The sequence below is a fragment of the Nesoenas mayeri genome (genome assembly GCF_963082525.1).
Source record: "Nesoenas mayeri genome assembly, chromosome: 7".
Taxonomy (NCBI): domain Eukaryota; kingdom Metazoa; phylum Chordata; class Aves; order Columbiformes; family Columbidae; genus Nesoenas; species Nesoenas mayeri.
This window is the reverse complement of record NC_137551.1, coordinates 14,886,051-14,904,700: the sequence shown is the minus strand read 5'-3', so window position 1 is coordinate 14,904,700 and position 18,650 is coordinate 14,886,051. Positions and strand designations below refer to the sequence as shown.

At 36.5% G+C, this 18,650-nt stretch overlaps 1 protein-coding gene across 1 annotated transcript in view; it reads left to right on the top strand.

The window, feature by feature from the left end:
- The window catches only part of PARG (poly(ADP-ribose) glycohydrolase), a 66,739-nt gene that overhangs the window by 12,391 nt on the left and 35,698 nt on the right, over positions 1-18,650 (top strand). Inside the window, exons 7-9 of the mRNA XM_080348333.1 lie at positions 1,038-1,112; positions 14,665-14,757; positions 16,897-17,054. Coding sequence (XP_080204459.1) covers positions 1,038-1,112; positions 14,665-14,757; positions 16,897-17,054 — 326 coding nt within the window. The remainder of the gene's footprint in view (positions 1-1,037; positions 1,113-14,664; positions 14,758-16,896; positions 17,055-18,650) is intronic.

The window sequence follows — 18,650 nt, the reverse complement described above, 5'->3', positions numbered from 1 at the left end:
TGAAATCAAATCTATATACACGTAAGTAGATTCAGGCTCTCCATGTACTGTTAATGATTCTGACTGGGTCCTATTTGTTTAAATTTAAAAAAAAATCTGTGCTGTTCAAGGGATCCTGTAATGGATTAGGGGTCCTAGTTAATGGGTCTTAAGTGTTACTGTTGAATTTATTAGGCATTATTAAAATGAATTGTCTTTTATTAGTCTGCACAAAACTGTGTTCATCCAGCCGTGTGTACTGGTTTGTGGTAGATGGAGCATCTAAGGTGATGGATGGGTGAGAGACTTTGAAACAGTAACTATTCGCACCAGTGTACTCTACTAAAATTGCAACAATTCAAACTGCTGAAAAAATACCTGTACATTTTGGAGACTAATGCCCTGCTGATAACTCTTGTAGTTCTCTGGCTTTAAATGAATTGTGATTTGGAGCAACTTAGAATTGCTATTATGTTTCTATGAAGAATAATATAATTTAGGTTATACCTGAAAGGCAGGGAAATGAGAGGATGCGAAAGCTACAACTAAACCTTAAACAAATAAATAGTGCTCTCCCAGCAACTAATGAAAATTCTCTTGATAATAGTATTATATTTGGTATTTTTTCTTGAGTATTTTTAAAGGTACTGGTTCTTGTAACAGACTTATTTAATTTTATTGTCGTTCTCATTCTTTAAATTCCTAAACTGATAAAACTGCTATATTGCTGAGGGACACTTTTTTGGTGTTTTTAAAGAGAGCAAGCAGTGGGTGGGGAATGTTTGTTGTGTGTTGTTGGTAGATCCAAACATACTTTGTTTTATTTTGTGCGAGGAGGAAAAACCTGTGGACTAAAGCTTATTCAATGCTAAACCTAAACCAGAAGATTCAGTGTCATGGAGTTGCACCATGTTAATAGTTTTATGGATTTTGGTAGACTCTGTGACAGGTTTTAGCCACTAGATGGTACTGTTCCTTCAAAAAGGAAATTTCAGAAAATCGTTTTTCTTTTGTTAATAGCTATCTCTAAGTTTTATTTTGTTGTGTTCTTTCCATAGGAGGCTATACTGAGATACAATGTTGCTTATTCCAAGAAATGGGATTTCACAGCTCTTACGGACTTCTGTGAGAAGGTAAACCAAGTTGATTTAAAATAGGAAGAACAGTAGAACATAGGTGACAGCTTTGACTGTATGTCTCAGTGCTTTTGGCTTTATTTCCGTTTTCAAGAGTAAAGGTTTTATAGTCATAATATCTATGTGGACAGTTATTTGGCTGGTAACTTCAGCTGAAATGGCAATTATACTTTAATAAGCTGTATGCATTTTAAATCTTAAGCAGGTAGTTTGTGTGCTGCAGTAATAACTAAGGTTACTGAAGGTAAGATGAGAAATTACTTTTCTGTGTTATGAAAGTCAGATGTATTAGTAAATTGTGTTAGTATTTCCAGTGTGATGATTTTAAGAAGTGTTGGTCTTTCTTCCTTTTTCAAACAACTTTAATGTTATCTTAGAGTGGTGTTTGTATAGACTGTGCTTTGCTGGTCTAGTAGTACAATTTTGTGGCATGCTGAGATGATTAATTTAAACTGTAGATACTTTGAAAGACTGGTGTGTTTTGTATGACTTTGTTACCTTCCTGGAAGAGGATGGAAAAGAAAAATGAATAGCAGGTGACCAATGCAGGTTGGACTATTATTAACGTACATCTTGACTGATGATGGGAAACTATGCTAATTAAAGCGGTATGGGAGATTAAATTAGATGCAATAGAAATTGTTGTATTTTTCTTCCACTAGCTCAGAAGTGCTTTTAAAACACATGTGCCTATTTTCTTGGGAGGGGCTTGCTAAGCTATATTAAGGTTCAGTGGGAAACTACATTTGATTTGAAGTTATTTTTGTTAGTTACGTATGTTTAAAATAGATGTCTGCTTGATCACACCAACTGTTCTTTCTATTGCCTATTTCCATTGCTTATAGGGACTTTTTTACATACGGAGTTTTGTTTTGCATGCGGCACGGTGTTGTTGTTATTTGACAGAAGGTACCTGTAAAAATACAGGTGGTATCATATTTGCCAGCCATGAGAGCTACTGTGTTCGCCCATCTTGCCAATGTAGTGCTCCCTCCTTTCAGGAGGTGCGATCTCTGTTTCTGTGGGGTGTCTCTGTTTTTGGGGCTGTCATGGCCACATAGTAGAGCCTGTGAACATCTGGCCTCTTTGTGCATGTTGAATCTTGTACTAACTGAAATTAACTTGGCCTCTTCAACTGTTCACTCTTCTGTTATTAAAGAATATATATTTTAGTTAATAGAACGCAAACTGTTTACTTAAAAATCTGACGCAGAAACGTACCAGATCTGCATCATATTGCTACAAATGCAATTGAGCTTGTCCTGATGTGTTCATCTTGTGCATCTGGGAGTTCAGAAACTGTGGGTGATAGGCTCATCAGCCAGGGAGAGTAAGTAATACCAGTTCTCTCCAGAGAAAAGAGGAACAATAGGGAAATAAAGTATGAATTGGGCATCAATCTTTCACTGAGGGTGAAAAGGCAGTTTCTATCACCTCGAAATTATGATCTATTGTGAGGTTCCCAGATGAAGGTAGGGGAACTGTTTCAAAACACACATTGTAGACAGAGGTGAAGAGAGTGCATCAGTAAATTAAATAAGGAACAGAGAAGCACTCTAGGCCAGTGGTTCCTTGTAGACCATAGAAGAAAAATTTTACCTTGTCTTTGTTTATTGAACATACTGAGTTTAGTAAGCAGAACATGTGCAGAGGGATACATCTTTAGAGAGATATTTGAATTGTTTTCTGTTATTAAGGGATGTGTGAGTTTTTCAAGTTTTGTAAATTAACAAGACATCTGCTTTCGAAGACTGTTTGTACTCTGCTTAAGTGAGCAGCTGTTGAGTGAAAAGTTGGGATCCTCTGTGGAAATAACCTAAATATACTAGCTGTAGTGGAGCATAGCTTTTGAAGTTACTGTATTGAGGAGTTAATGATTAAGGGCTTACCACTGGCTTTTGTATCCTCTTGTTTATCTTACGATTTTGAGGGTACAAGGGAACTGTTTCAGGTGACGTTTGCTCAGTAGAAGTTGAGAGAATTGGTTGAAAGGAAAGCTGGCTTGAGTCATCAGCCCAAAAGGAGAGGCAGCAGCTCAACAGAAGGAAAAATAGTCACAAATATATATTAAAAGAAAAAGATTAGAAGAGAATCTATGATCCTCAAATATCCATTTACGTTCATAGACGCTAGTGATTTCCAATACATTCTTAACCAGGAATTCTGTGGTCTGATTTAGAAGGGAGCTGGGTTCACCAATGTCTGTTTTAGTTGTTCAAGGCCACTGTCTTCAGATATTACTTCAATAGGTCTATGCTTGGTAAATCAAAGTACAATTTGTTATTTTATCTTGTGATTCTGGACACAGCTCACCTTATCTATTAATCTGTGTAAATGCTTTCATATCAGTCTTGCACGGTTTTTCCTATTTCAGGTAGTTTCCTTCCAAGTAACACAGTCAAAATATGCATTATTTTAAAATCCTGCTTATAAGACTCAGATCAGTTTGCTTCTAATAACAATAATTACCAGCTTCTTGGACTTAAGTTTATTTTCCTTTAAGACTAAAATACTTTCAGGTTTCTTAACTAATGCGAAATAAATATCATGTATGCAAGCCTGCATTTTCTTCCAAAACAATGTACCCTGACATGTACAGGCTGACCAGTTTTACAGTTGTCCAAAGTGTTGCCAGAAGAGGGAGCCCTTGCACTATTTTGAAAAGATTCTTTTGGATGCCAGTTAATGTGTGGATGTTAAATTCCTGTTTGTATAGTGAAGTAAATTTGAAAGCTCGGATTTTTTTTTCTTTATTTTTTAAAAGCTCATAGCACCCATCAGTAATGTACGTAAAGCTCTTGGTAGCTTATTTACTTCAGACATATGCCGATTTTGTTTCCCCCGTAGAATTTCCATGTTGTATTGATTTGTTTTGCCATCTGTTTGTTAATATTGGCAAACAGGCTTATTCAAGTTATTACTTAGTGGATGAAAATTATTAGTGCTAACATTTTTCTTCTTACTTAAAAAATTTCTGTTACTTGAAAGTCATTCTTGCGTATGTTTTCCCAGAACTTATCTAGAAGCCAGACAAGAAAGAGCAAACAACAAGCGGGAGAGGAAAACACTGTGGACAGAGCTGTCTCAGGATCCACAGTGTGTTGTAGATGAACTTTATTTACGTGAATGATGATAGGTTGGAAATTTCTTACATGCTTTTGATCGACAGTGCTACGTACTGTAGTAGTTTTTATTTTTCTTTCTTTTAGATTTGTCCTTCTGCTTCCAGGGAAGACTAAATTATTTTCCTTTTTCTCAAATGTATGAAATAAAAAGTCTAGTGAGGTCATTCAAGGCTTATGTCTTAGACTAATGTCCAACAAGAGTGATTTAATTTAAAGAGAAAAGTAGGGCTTTATCATTTAAGACAGTCACATGATCTGCTGCTTTAGATTGGGCCTGCTTGTTCTGGACATGTTTTCTTTTTATTGTATTGCTTTCAATTCTCAGAGCTTACGCATAATTCTTGTTGATGTTGTTCCATGAAGTATTCCTCTTATTGCTTGTGTCTGTCCTGCTCTTTCAGGAACAGAGATGTGTTTAAATCTGAAAAAGACATGACATTGTATAATCAGTGCATAACTTTAAAGGTGATCCTTCTTTTAGATTCAGTTTTAGTTGCATAGTATACAAGAACTGAAGCCAGCAGGAAGCTGAAGCTTATCTGTTGTGAAGCTTCAGGAACCTTCCTGATGTAGAACCTCTGTTGTCATTAAAATCTGAGCTCTTCTGAGATGAAACGGGTGATGAGCAGCCTCACAACTTGTTTTTGTCCTTTACAGTAGAGCTGTATCAAGCTGAGTTATTTGGTCCCATCTAAAACTTAAGAGGTTTAGCAGCAGTACTTCAGTTAATAACATATCTACTGAAAAGTATGTAAGACAAAGCGACAAAAAGCAACTCTGCAGGTAATGAAGCAACAATGGGCACTTTTATTGCTCATGTGGAAAGACAAGTACTCATGTATACAAGACTGTTAGCATTCAGATTCCCAAAATATTTGTGTTTAAAAAGATACTTTGTGAAATAATGTCTGTATACTATTCAGTGCTGACAAGGATTAAATCCAGTATTTAGGTACGTTATTAAAAGACAAACTGTAACCTGTAGTGATTACTCATGTATTGGAAAATGCAAGTAGTTTAGACATAAGTTTGATCTCCTAATAAGCATAGACTGAAGACTGGAGTTCAGGTAAATTTGTGTGGCATGGACAGTGATTGTCTCTGAGCTGCTGTGAGACATCTGAAAAGTGGATCACAATACATCTTGCACATGTTCACATTGTATCCAGAACTACTTTGATGTTTGTCTGGACTCTCTGAGCTTGATTGTGTCAGTGGTAGGTTTGTGCCTGTGAAATGGAGAACATACAGTGAGAGGAGTTAGGAAGAGTATGAAGGTACATAACAGTTTCCATATGAGGAACGTGTAAATAACCAGGGTCTGTTTCATCTTTTCATCTTATTTACAATGGAAGTGAGGAATGATGTCCAAAATGAATGTAAGAGAGGGTGAAGAGGAAACTGTTAGATTTGGCATTTAGTGTAGGAAAAAGCGTGTGTGTGTGTGCAGTGCCTATTTATGGATGTCTTGTGGTCTTTGTCTTTTGGGAAAGCTATTTTAAGCCAATCAATCTATTTAATGACCAGGACCTCCTTATTTGTTGTTGATTCTCAGCATTCAGGAAATCCTTTTCTGTTATAAAAGAAGCTGTATAACTTCTTCATTTGGATTGCTTCTATTAGGTTGAAAGAAGCATGATAATGCTCTTTAAAAAGGTCAGTCTCCTGTCTATACTTAATTGCAGAGAGAAACCTTCAGCATGAAGGAAAAGGAAGAATGTACCAGACTACTTTGTCTGTGCTCCTTTTTCTCCTTGTCCAGTCAAGCATGAATTCACTGATTTTAGCATCAAAACTGGCTGTTAAGCAGGTTTCTTTATGGCACAAATCTCAGCTTATCCTAAAACCTGATAAAAAGTTGTGTAGCAAGAAAACAAGGTCAATTGTCAAGCTGAAGGAATAGATTGTTATTTTTCTTCACCCTTTAGTTATGCTCTTACATGATATAGAGTATGGACTATTAAAAATGTTTGTCTTACAATTACAGCTGTAATTAGTTTTGAAACAGGATTAGATAAGGAGTCCCATTTCTCCCTTCTTTCAATTAAAACTTGCATGACTACTATACTTCTGGATGCTAGATCCTTTTAGAAGACTGGATAAATCAAAATGTGAGGCTTCTTTATTGTATGCTTTTACATGCAAATGTCTACCTGTAAATTTCTTAGTGTGTCTTTTTGCCAAACTATATTTTCTCATTTGAATGTATGTTGCTGTGCAGCATACTAGCACATTTGGCATTAACTTGGTACTTTCAGAAAATGTCAGATGCAAGTAATAGAGCGGAAAAATCATATCTGCAAATACTGGCAGTATGTCTGCTTCCTCTCCAAGAAGAATCGGTTGCGTTTTGAGATCACTGAGCTGATTTGAATGAAATTAAGAAGTGTCTTGTCAATGATGTATGCTATTCCAGTTGCAAAATTTCAGACAGCTGCAGAACCGTACAGTCTTTAGGTGTGTGTGTAGTCCTAACCTTAATAACCTTAAAGTTAATAACCTTAAAAAATTTTGGAAATTACCTGTACAATTTTGGGAATTATACTTCTATTCTTTCTGGTTTTCATCTAAAAAAAAAAAAAAGATGCAAGTGTAATGTAGTCTAGTTGAATTATGGTTGAGCTCTGGATTTTCACTCGTTTGAAGAAGACCATACTGTTTAAGAACACCCACTACTGTTACGTATGTGTGTATATTGGGAGACTTTTATGTTCTAATAGGGCTTTACCCCACTCTTGTTTCCCAGCAGGTCTTGTGAATCATGTCAGTCTTTCCTGTATGTTCTGTTGTTTGAATGACCTTCTAAAAGAAATGATTGTTGTAATCAGTGATAGTGGAATAGACGGAATTTTAACGTATCAAGTTGTTCCGGTGACTAGGTTTTTGATAAATCACTTTTATAATTGTCTGGACAGTACTAACAGAAGTGAGCATTGTACAGAGATGTCAGACCTACAAATGCAGGCTTTTAAGCAAGAGACAAAATGTCCCAAGGCAGAAAATAGCCTATCCACTGCTCCTTGCTGGATTTCATTTTAGTCCAGATGTTTTCAAACAATTTTCATTACATCAGATTACCTTTTTAAAATCTAAACTGAAAAGGTCTTTTGAATGTGCCATGAAGGGTTTTCTTTTCACAGTAGCAGAAAGGAATTTGCCCCCTTATTGAACAAAATGTGTGTTTTTCTGGGATGGGAGCAGCATGCATCTTATGCACATTCTAAACATTAGAAGCTAAGCATTGTAGAGGAGAAACAGCATTGAGTACTGAATTACAGACTTATTCTTGGTTTTCTGTACTTTCTCAGCAAAACAGCTGTGTATCTTTTAAGTGGTATTTTGTAAGCACCATCGCAATGACGGTTGCATCAGACTGTTGACTCTGAGTTACCAGGGAAGGGATATCTACGCATACCAGGTGTAGATTTTTAGTTATATTGTGTCTTAAGTGTTTGTGGAAACTTAATGCTTGGGGACAACATAAAGATACATCCTGAGGATCTCTTCCGTAGTTTTTCACTGTATTGAGAATGTTACTGTTTAAAAAAGAAACAAATCTAGTAAATGTAAGTGTTCTGGTTTTAAAAGCTATCTTCTGAGAGTTGCTTGCTTTTTTTGTTTGTGAGACAGGGGCAGATGAGCAGATTTCTTTGCTTCCATTGGATTATGTGTAAATCATCATTTGTCTGTGCAGACAAATGACTAAGAGAAGCTCCTTTTGGTTGTGATGGCATTCTTTAGCTGCTTTGTACCTTTAGAATTTTCTTGTTTTTCTAGTGTCTGGAGCAGTTAAAATGAAAAAAAACTTGACGGTCAAAGCTTTCAAGAGCAGCACTCTGAAAAAGTGAACATGGAAATAGGGAAGCGACAAAGAGGCACTGCCATTGGTAGGGTGACTATGAAGGCATAAATGAAATGTATTGTAACTATATTCCCAAATTTTCCTCCTGATTTTTCATCTGAAAATCTGCATTTGTTTATATTGCTTTCTTGCGAAGTTTGTTATTAGTTGCCATGCATTCTTTAAAGAGCAGGTTTGCAAAGGCAGCAGAGTGTGTACCCTGGAGATGGTCAGGGGTTGCTATTTGGCCAATATAATCTTAATTACTGCATATTTTTCTCAATATATTGGTTATTTTGAGTTTACAATACTGAAAACCAAGGAAAAATAGTCATATCGATTTGTTGAAATCTACAGTGCTGTTGCACTGATTAATTGCTATCTTTAGTTGATCCTTCCTTTTCCCCTTCTGTCTGCACTTGACTTTTTTGGTAATGTTAGAGAAAATACAGCTTTCGTAAGGGAAATAGCTATGTTGTCTCATGTCTCTTTTCAAGAGTACCTCAAAATAATTTAGAAAGCAGTATTTGACTTTTCTTCCCAGGACTCTGCGACGGCTTTGGAAATGGTTGTGATGCTTCTACTCACGATAGAGTCACTTTGCCAGAGCGTATGGGTAGAGTCTGTTGGTGGCCTGTGAAAAATTGGGACTGAGATTTAACCCATTGGTAATGAAAATGATTGAGGTTAGATTTCCAGTACCTTGGAAGCATAAACTGGGCTTCTAAAACCAGTAAGAGGAGATGGAAAAAAATAAATATACATTTTTCTCTCAGATTTTATTTAGGATGTTGAAAAGCTTTGAGAACAAAGCTGCTGTTAGGGATGATACACCTGAGAGATCACTCCAAAGCTGGATTGGCAGAACACATGAAGGAGCCTTCAGGGGAAAAAAATTAAACAAAAATGAATTAACCTCTGCCTTGTGAGCTGTCTTCTTTTTTCCTTTTGAAGTGTCAGTTTGTGGTTTTGATAAATGTCAGAAGCATTCGTCTTCTCAAATAAGATTCTTCACATAATCCAATGTTATGGTTTTTTCCCCTCTTTCCTCCAAAGATTACTTTGTCCTTCCTCTGGTTTCTAATCAGCCAAGTACTCAAGAAATGGGGTGGATTTGATAGCTAAGTGTATTTACTAGTGAATTAGTTTTGCATGGGAACTAAAGGAGGCAGATGAGGGTTTAATTTTTCCTGCAGTTTTGGAAGTTCATTAACTTAATAAAATGAAAACTAAAAGCTTCCCCCCTGCCCTGTGCTTTGTGTCTGGGTTTCAATCTTGTTTATATGTGTAACATTTTACATTATGATGAAGAGTCTGTTTTCCATAGGCATACGCATTAGTGGGCTGCAGCCTAGCATCTCCGTCTAGCTGTTCAATAGACAGATAGTTGTGGCACAGTGTGTTTGAGCAGAATTCATCTGGTCCCTCTCCAGAAGAGAAGTCTTTGTAGAGTTTGGCTTAATGAAGCTTGTTTTAGTTTATTAGGGGTGTATAAAATTACTATATCTGTTTTCAAAGTCACACGATAAGAACTTGTTTAGACTTCAGTGTAGTTTGTGTGTCTGTTTGTGGTTTGGTTTGTGGTATGTTGTTTGTTTGTTTGTTTGTTTTCTCATTTGTTTTGTGGTTTTTTTGTGTTGGTTTTTTTGTTTGTTTTGTTTTGTTTTAGGGTTATTGTTGTTTTCAGTTGTTCCAAATAACAGATTGAGAGAGTCTTCGTTTAGTATTCTATAATGTTTAAAAACACTTAGGGCAAGGACGAGGGGGAAGAAAATGGAGTATAGATTGGCAGTCTAAGGTTAGTTTACTTTCAGGGAGAAGATTTAAATGGCATAGACATAGACAGTGATTTAGTTGTTTTATGGGCAGGTGGATCTTGATGCCCTGTAAAAATACACAGAGATTTATTTTATTTCTTTTTGTTTGAGACAAACTGAAGATAGTAAAGAAAAAAAAAAATTCCTGAAACTAGGAGGATGAGCTTACTGTGAATAGAGTACGTAGAAGTTAACACAGTTTGCCTGGTTAGTTAGGAGGCTATTACCAACTCTAACCATATGATTTCTTACATTAAAGTAATTAGGAAAGCTGCTACTGGATGGACAGTTTGGTATAATAACTGATGCTGCAAAGCATTTGCAAATACAAACTGAAACAAAGTAATTCTAAGAAAGTGCCCAAGGTGTTCTGGCAGGTGGGGAGGAAAAAGTCAGAAGGTCAGAATCCAGTAGCATTAGGAAACAAAAGATACAAAGTCTGAAGGAAGCTCTCTGGTTTTCGCCTTCATCCTTCAGAATGGGGTTCAGTTGGCCTTTGTCCTGCCACAGAAGTTAATATGGGGAAATAAAACCAAACAAATTGAAATCATTAAGCCATTGCTGTCTTAGCATGCTGGTTGCCTGTTGGTGTGAGGACTCCACTCTCCCATGTGATAGATAGTACTGTCCAAATTTGTGTTCTGTATGTGCAGTTTGTGTGGTTTGATGAGCTGTCAGACTTAGATTTAAACTCTCTACCATCACTATCACCCTGTGCTACCTCAGATCCTTCTTATTAGGACTGTCAGGCATACTCCTTCATTACGTTTGGAGGACTGGTTTATAGTGACAAGAGGCCATTACTTATGGCAGCATTTAGTCAGGCCTCTTTGCTGCAGTATAAATGTTCATTTTGCAAAATTGCAATGCAAGTTTGGGCAAGAGCTCTTTCCTCTGTCATGGCTCGCTGAACCATTTGCATTTATGAATTGGAGCCCTAAGTCCTGTTGATTTAATCAGTCACTCCAGTGCAAATACTGCTGAAATCACAGAGTCATTTTTTTGTTGTTGGTTTTTTTTTTGGCAAAAGGTAAGTCATGCTTTGGCACTCTGGTTCCATATACTTTTCCCTTGGGGTAGAACCTCTGCTTTTATTTCACTCCTACATAATTTTTTGCATGATTGGAGAACTATGAATAAGGTCACAAATATATTTTTTAGTTTCAAATCCTGAAGGAAGCTGCAAAGGACATGCATGCATAACAAGGAAAAGAGAAACCGATCAATTGTTTAAAAACAAAATTGCTATGATATTTAATGTGTTTTCCTTTGTCAAAAATATTGACAATTATTTCATATTTTAGAATTCCGTAAGTTAGAAACCAAATATTTTTTTAAATGGAAATTCAGTACCTTCTCTTAATGTTTGCATAGTTGTAGCCTTGAAAAAGATTGTACACAGTTAAAAGCACATTACTGGATCAAGACAGACATTCCTGTACTAGGATATTTACTTGAAAGTGAGGTGCTTGATGTAACAGCTTCATACTAACTAGACTATTACTGCTTTTTCAGTGAGAAGGGTTACAGCTGGCATCTGCCTCTGTAGCCCATTGACAAGGAGTGTGACTGGTTCTGTTTCAGCCACCACACACCTGCGCAACATCTAAATATGACCATGAGAACTGGTAAAATGTGGGGTATGTGTGTTTGGGGGGACAAAACGACACATCCCTCTTTCAGCAGCAACAGATAACTAGAACATGTACTGTGATTCTAAATGCGCTGGATTTTACAGCAGTATGAGTCACTGCTTCTGAAGAGAGTTTCCTTCTAAATAAAGCTTCATTCAGTTCTGTGACCAGGTATTGTGTGCTGTTGCTGGCTTCTCTCAGGTTGACATTTGCACCGTGGGATGTCTGTCAGATATAGCTGTGGTGTCAGCACTTCATGTCCTGGAATCCTTTTACTTTCCATGATTGAGTGTCTTTGCTGCTTTCAAAGTCTGAAAACACTGTCACAGATAAAACCAGGCTCTGTGTTGCTTTGAGCATATCTGAGAACATGTGGTGACAGTGGTTTGTCTGCAAAGCTGCAGCGGTGGTGGTGTGCTGGGTTAGTGGTCAAAAGAGGACAAGGGCCGAGCAGCCAGGGGTTTGCAGGTGTTCTTTTTCATATCATAGAAACCTCATAGGAATGTTGCTAGTACAAGAAGAATCTATGGGCAGAAAGGGTAACCTCTGATTGCATGGATGTGGCCATGACTTGAGTTACTTAGCTTTTTTAGAAACTTAAAGCAAGGAAGCTGTTTAAAAAAACAGCACCTGCAGTTGAATAACGCAGGTCTTGGATTATGCACTGCAGTAGCTATTTTGTGAAGTTATAACATTTATGGGAAGAAACGAATTATGTTTGTCCTTTAAAGCAATAAATGTACTCCCCTGCAATATTTAGGAGACCTTTGCCTGAATAGGGGAGTATTCAAAATAGGGATGCTTAGGCTGCTTGGTGGTTTGGTTAGAGAACAATGCAGAGTTAGGAGTTTTTTGGCAAGGTCTGTGAACTCATGGTGATCATATTTTTAAAGTTTTGGGGTCCTTTCAGTGACTTATCTTGTGAAAATGTAGTAAGGTTTTCATTTTATTTGTCACTTATGTGTTAAGAGTAATCTGTCTGAAGTCCAGTAAGTACAGCTCCAGCTTTGGAGGTTTTAATTAGTGGAAGTCTGGTAAAAGTCATACATAGAAATAATGTAGAGAGGAAAGCATGTTCTGGTACGACATGAGGAAGGTAAGGAGAACTGAAAGTAGAATTTAAGAGTTTAAGAAGTAGAGTTTGTAGTTACGCATTCTGCATCAGAGCTGAGCTGTACAATTGCTCCCCCTGCTTCTGTTTTGGGAAGAAATTGTTTCATAGTATTGTTATATTGTTTTCAAAGAAGCATAAACAAAAGGTTGAAGTCTTGACAGCTATGACAAAGTCTGGTGCCATTATGTGTCACCAGATAAGTGATGCTGTATAGTCTGTGGCAGTCAGCAAAGCATGGCAGCCACTATTTATATGTCAAATTTAAAAGAGAGGAAGTGTTACCCAAAGGGGAGAGAATATCAGAATTTGACAGCATGGTAGACATCTGAGGTTAAATGTCATCTTTTGAATAGATTTAACTTACATATTCATTTTATGTATTGAGATCTGAAATTCCAGCCTTTAAATACTCATTTTGTTACTTTATGGCACTTAAAAACAGAGAAAAGTTTCCTGCTAGAGTAGATGATGTTAAAGGTTAGGTCATAATTTTCAATATCTGACTTATACCATGTAAATATGCAAGTTGCATATGCAGCCAACAACAGGAGAGGGAGAGATACATCTTTTTGATTTCTTAACCTTAAAAAAAAAAAGTTGCCTTTCAGTAATAAGCTGTATATTATTGGATTCCTCCTCTATTATATCAAATGATTTTCACATTACCTAAGCTTGCTGTTCTTTATAAGTTCTTGCTGCAGTTCACAACTTTAAATTAAGCCTTGTTTGTATATCTCCATGAGCAGTATACACAATGTGTGGAAAGCAACTGTGTAGGTATTGGCGTTTTTTTTATTTCCTTCCCTTCCCTACCATAAGTTGTTTGTCCTTTGAGCATTTGTGTTTTGTTTTTTAACTTCCTGAACATTCTTATCCCTTTATATCACTTGAAACAGGAGGGAATGGAGCAGAGATACTTCTATAGTTATTTTAATGATCTTGGAAGAACAGAAGTTGTTAGCCTTCAAACAATATTTTCAGCTTGGCATTTATGGGGAACAGGATGCTTTGAAGCACAGGCACTATATCTTCCTCTTCTCAAGAAAACTGCCAGTGTCTTTTTTACATTGTAAAGTCTGTGTGAAACTTTCAATTGAATTAAAAAGTGTGAATTATGAAGCTTTGATTATATGGCTAAAAAGGTTACTTTCTGCAATTTAACAATTAGTCATAAGTGTTGCAGAGGCTGAAGTTGATAATACCTTGATGCTGTTTCATCTGTTCTGTGTGCTATTGTTTTTTGTAAATCCAATTCCTTTTCCAACAGTTTTACTTGAAAAATATAATTCTTTAATATTAAAGCCACAGTTTCAGTATTTTAATGTTTTTCATCCAAAAACTGGTAGAAGGTAGTTCTCCCAAATACAGACTCTGTGGATGTGGGGCAAAGAGGGAGGCAGAAGCCTCTGCCCTCTCCCCTCTCCAATCTGCTACCTGGATCTTTGTAGCAAATCTGCTACCTGGATCCCTAGATCGGGGGAAAAACTAGTACTTGGGGAACATGGTGGGGTGGGGTGGACAGCAGAAAGTGGCCAGGCTTGCCAGGCATTTCCTGTAACTGCTGCTGAGGAGCACTGCTCTCATCCAGCAGTGCCTTTCAAGTGTCCTCAACAGGAGAATGTCACAGCTACTGGTCTTGGACTATGACCTGAATGTCAAAGTTAAATAAGTTGTTCTAGTGCTTTTGTGGTTAGATGGTGATTGTTATCAGTTGAGAATTTGGTTCATTGTTTTAGAAAGTGTTGAATGATGTCCTATAAAAGAACCTTGAATAAGTTATTTGGTGACATTTTCTCAAATGCAAATTTTGAGAGTTGCTTCTGTATTTCAATTAGTGGATTACTGCAAGGATAATATGCAGTTAGGTACTACCACGAAAAAGCTAATAGGACCTTCGCCCCCAGCTCCCGCCTCATTTCTTTTGGATGGGTCCTGTTTTCACAACCTGTTTGTACAATCATTATTTCTGAGGTAAAACGCCTTTTTTTCCTTTTTTTCCCCCCTTTTCTCGTTAACAGGTTCTTGAAGATGCAGAGGCTCAACATTTGTTCCAGTCCATTCTTCCTGATATGGTCAAGCTGGCGCTCTGTCTCCCTAATATCTGCACCCAGGTAAGCAAAGACAGCTAGCTAAGTGCTCTGTGGGACACCGCTTTTCTGGAAACTGTAACTAATGGCTAAGGTCAAAACATCAGGATCATGTTATATTCTTAATATAAGCTATAGTTTTTCTGCTGAATGTAGCTGAGGCCTAGGGAGCAGAACAGACAATGCACATCTATAATGATATAATAGAATGTAAAAAATATATGTATCTCGCTGTCATATTTTTAGCCTGAGCTTCAGTAATGCTTTCTATATGCTGGAGTTGCTTCTTGCTTTTCTTAAATGAAGTGACCATGAAAACTTTTAGGTTTGAAAATCACACTCATAAACTGAAATACTGAAATAATCTTAAAACATCTAATTTTTTATTTTAGAAATTTTTTTAATCCTAGAAATAGTATTTTCATAAAGCCTTCATTTACTTAGAAGCATATCTTAGTCTAGTTTGAGCATCACGATACTTGTGCACATACCTTAATTAATTCTTTGTTATTGTTATAGGAAGCTGTTTTGTAGGTAGTAAAGCTGATAAAAGTGATCAAGTGAGGATGTATGATAGGTAACACATTAGCAGGTTCATGACTAATTTGTAAGCATCTTTGTAACAATTTTCTAAATTGATTTTGTTGGACAGAACCAGGGAGAATCTCTCCCTACTTTGTAATGCTGCAGGAGTCCTTACAGTAGATTCATAATTTCAAACAGTATGAATACTTCTTTTAGAAATTGTACTAGTTGCTTGATGGAGGAAGTGTTTGAGAATGCTGTCAAGTTCCTGAACACAAAGTCAAGCATAAGACTTGCAAGTTCGTGCAGTTATGCCTTTTATAAAGATGATATACTGTTAGGCAGTGTAAATTGTGAAGAACTTTGGCAGACTCATTTTTTGGTTAGACACAAAGCCAAATTTGTTCCAATATAACACACTGTTCAAAATATCCTATTTTTATAGACTTGCAGGTCTTATTAGTGATTGCTTCTCAGGCTTTTTCCCCCTCCAGCTGTGTGACCTCAGACATAATACACTTTGTTAATTAAATAGCCAAAAGACTGAATGAGATTCAGTGAATGTAGTAGTTACAAGAATGAAAGAAAACTTGTTTCTTTTGGGGAGTAAACAGCACTGTGTATTCAACAGTCTAAATTAGTAGCAATTTCTGTATTCAGAGTTAAAAGGATTAATATATAGCTGCTCAGCTCTCCTGCAGTTAGGCTAATGATGATGGCTGAGAATACTGGAAGAAGTGAAAACTCTGTTCTCTTTGTCCTGTCAAATGGGTTTATTGTAATCTTTACTGGATCCTTAGTCAGAATTTCTCCCCTCTTCGTTCCCCCCAGTACTACCACATAATTTAAAAAAAAGTACAGTACATGTGATGAGTAAAATTCCAAATTAGGAGGCTAAAGCCTTATAAAATAGAAGATGTGTAACACTTCAGGGTGGTTTTTGTCCCCCTCTACTTTTTGTTTCTTTTCATATTAAAAAAAACCCCAAACTGACTAGAGTCAAATAAAACTCCAAACCAAAGAACTAAGTGAACTTGAGCTATTCGTTCATTCTGATTATAAAAGAGTAGATAATTGTGCACTATGCAAATATTACCAGTGTTCTTTCTTAAGTACGAAGGAAAAAAATTCAAAGCAGTTCATGGAGTGATGATCTGTGGCATGACTTCCACCTTACTTTGTTAAGTATAAAGCATGGTTATTATAGCTGAAAGCATTCCTTAGGGTTTTTAACTATACAGCTATTGAGATTTTGGAGAACTGAAGTTCAGTTTTTAAGATTGCCCAGGATTTGCAACATCACATCAATTTGTTTGTTTGTTTGTTTTTTCCTCTTCTCCATTCCCCATGGTTTTGTTTGATAAGTTATGTTTTCTTGGTGTTTCTTTTTATTATTGATTATAAATCTGCAGTTTGTCAAGCAAGCTTTTTTCTGAATTTTCTTGAATAAACTGTTCTTGACTTTAATGGTGCTGCTGATTAAAGGGTTCACCAATGGCCTAAATTGCTCTTGGTGTAATTTAACAAATGTAATTTTGTGCTCCTGTTTTTTCTCTTCAAAGTGGTAAGCTAATTATTTTTCTCTCTCCCTCTTTTCCTTCTCTTCTGTCCTTCCCTCCCTCACTTCTTTGTTGGTAGCCAATACCTCTACTGAAACAAAAGGTGAATCACTCCATCACAATGTCACAGGAACAGATTGCTAGTTTTTTGGCCAATGCTTTCTTCTGTACTTTTCCACGTCGCAATGCGAAGATGAAGTCTGAGTATTCTAGTTATCCAGACATTAACTTCAACAGGTATGGCACTCTGGAGTAAATGAAGCTGATAACCTGTCAATGAAAATATTATTGTTGTCATTTAGGGGAGAAAGTCATTGTTTCTTTCATGTTTGTTGCTAATTTCAGTAGTTTGCTTTCTGTCTTTTCTACTTAATTCTAAGGAACAAGAAAACTATGCAGCTGTGTAAGAAAGGATCTTGTGCACAGGACGATAGGCTTAATATTCCCAACTTGTTTTTTTTTTTCACGCATGCAGACATGCTTTTGCTCTGGCATCATTAAGCTGATACAATTCCCTACCTCCTTATAAGCCATTCATCTGTGAATGGTGTATTTCAGTTGTGCCTGAAGTGTTCTCTATGTATTTAAATTAAAAGTCAGTGTTTCCCCAGCCATGGTTCTGTTGTCTCCTTTGTTTCAGCAGTGGTAATCTGCACATTAAGTCAAATCAATAGAACTTGATTCTTCAGCAGCCATAAAATGTCTTATCATTTTAAGGCAGTTGTAGAGCTGCGTGTTAAAATAAACCTGTCCTTTTTACTACAAGTTAGCCTAAAAACATTTCAAGACCACAAAAACAATTTAAAGATACTCTGCTTTCCAAACAAACACTTTTTTTTTTTTTTTTATCTCAATGCTAGCTTACAGACTTATTTGATTAGAATTTTTTCTTCATATATTTTATTTTTTAAATATGCTTATTTCAGTTTTAAATGGGGGAAGAGGATGGAGACATTTCCTGCTGCAGAATATAATGTTTCACATGGGCTTATAGATTAAAAATGGGTTTATCTTCTTCTGCACACTTCCATACAAGTCTCTGTAGATCAACCTTAAGTTTATTAGGCTCGAGCGTGGATAGTTCATTGATCTAAAGTTGTTCTTATTTCTCACAGTTAATGTATGTTGCATACCTGCTCTAAACACTGAGATTAAATATAAAAATACTGTTACCTGTGATCCAGCACAGTTGGATGTGTGTGTCACAAGGGCTATATTAGACTAGAGCTACTCGGAATAAATAATGGTTTTGGTGCTTGCTGTCTTTAAGGGATAGCACAGTTTTCTCTACACTGCGTCTTTCAGAAGAGAGACCAGAAAACTACACCGGTAAAGGGCTTTGCTGTCTTGGTGTTTATCCCTACAGTCCAGTGAGTTAAGGAAGAGAAGTGTGCATGGGCATTAACGCACCATACAGTTCATCTTGTTTTCCCACCATTAGTTCATAAGAATAAATGAAAAGTACTATCCATGCATTAAAAAATATTTATGTTCAGAGCAGTGAAGGAGGACAGTAAAGTTCTGGAAAGAGTTCTTGTTTGACTGTACTGGCTACACACTTCTAGCTGACTTTCTTTTTCAAAGGCCTTTTAAGGTACCAGTTTTTGCTGTAACTTAAGCATGTTATAAATCAAGCAGTTAAATTCTAAACAACGGCAGAATAAAATGACGTTAAATCACTGGTGTAAAATTAATATTCTATTCTATGAGCATTGCACAGGAATGTAAAGTCACAGTATTAAGTGGTTAACTCCAGGCATAATATTTTGAACTAATTTTAAATAAAAAAGCCTTGGCAAATTATTAGGTACATAGTTTCCAGCTACAGACTTA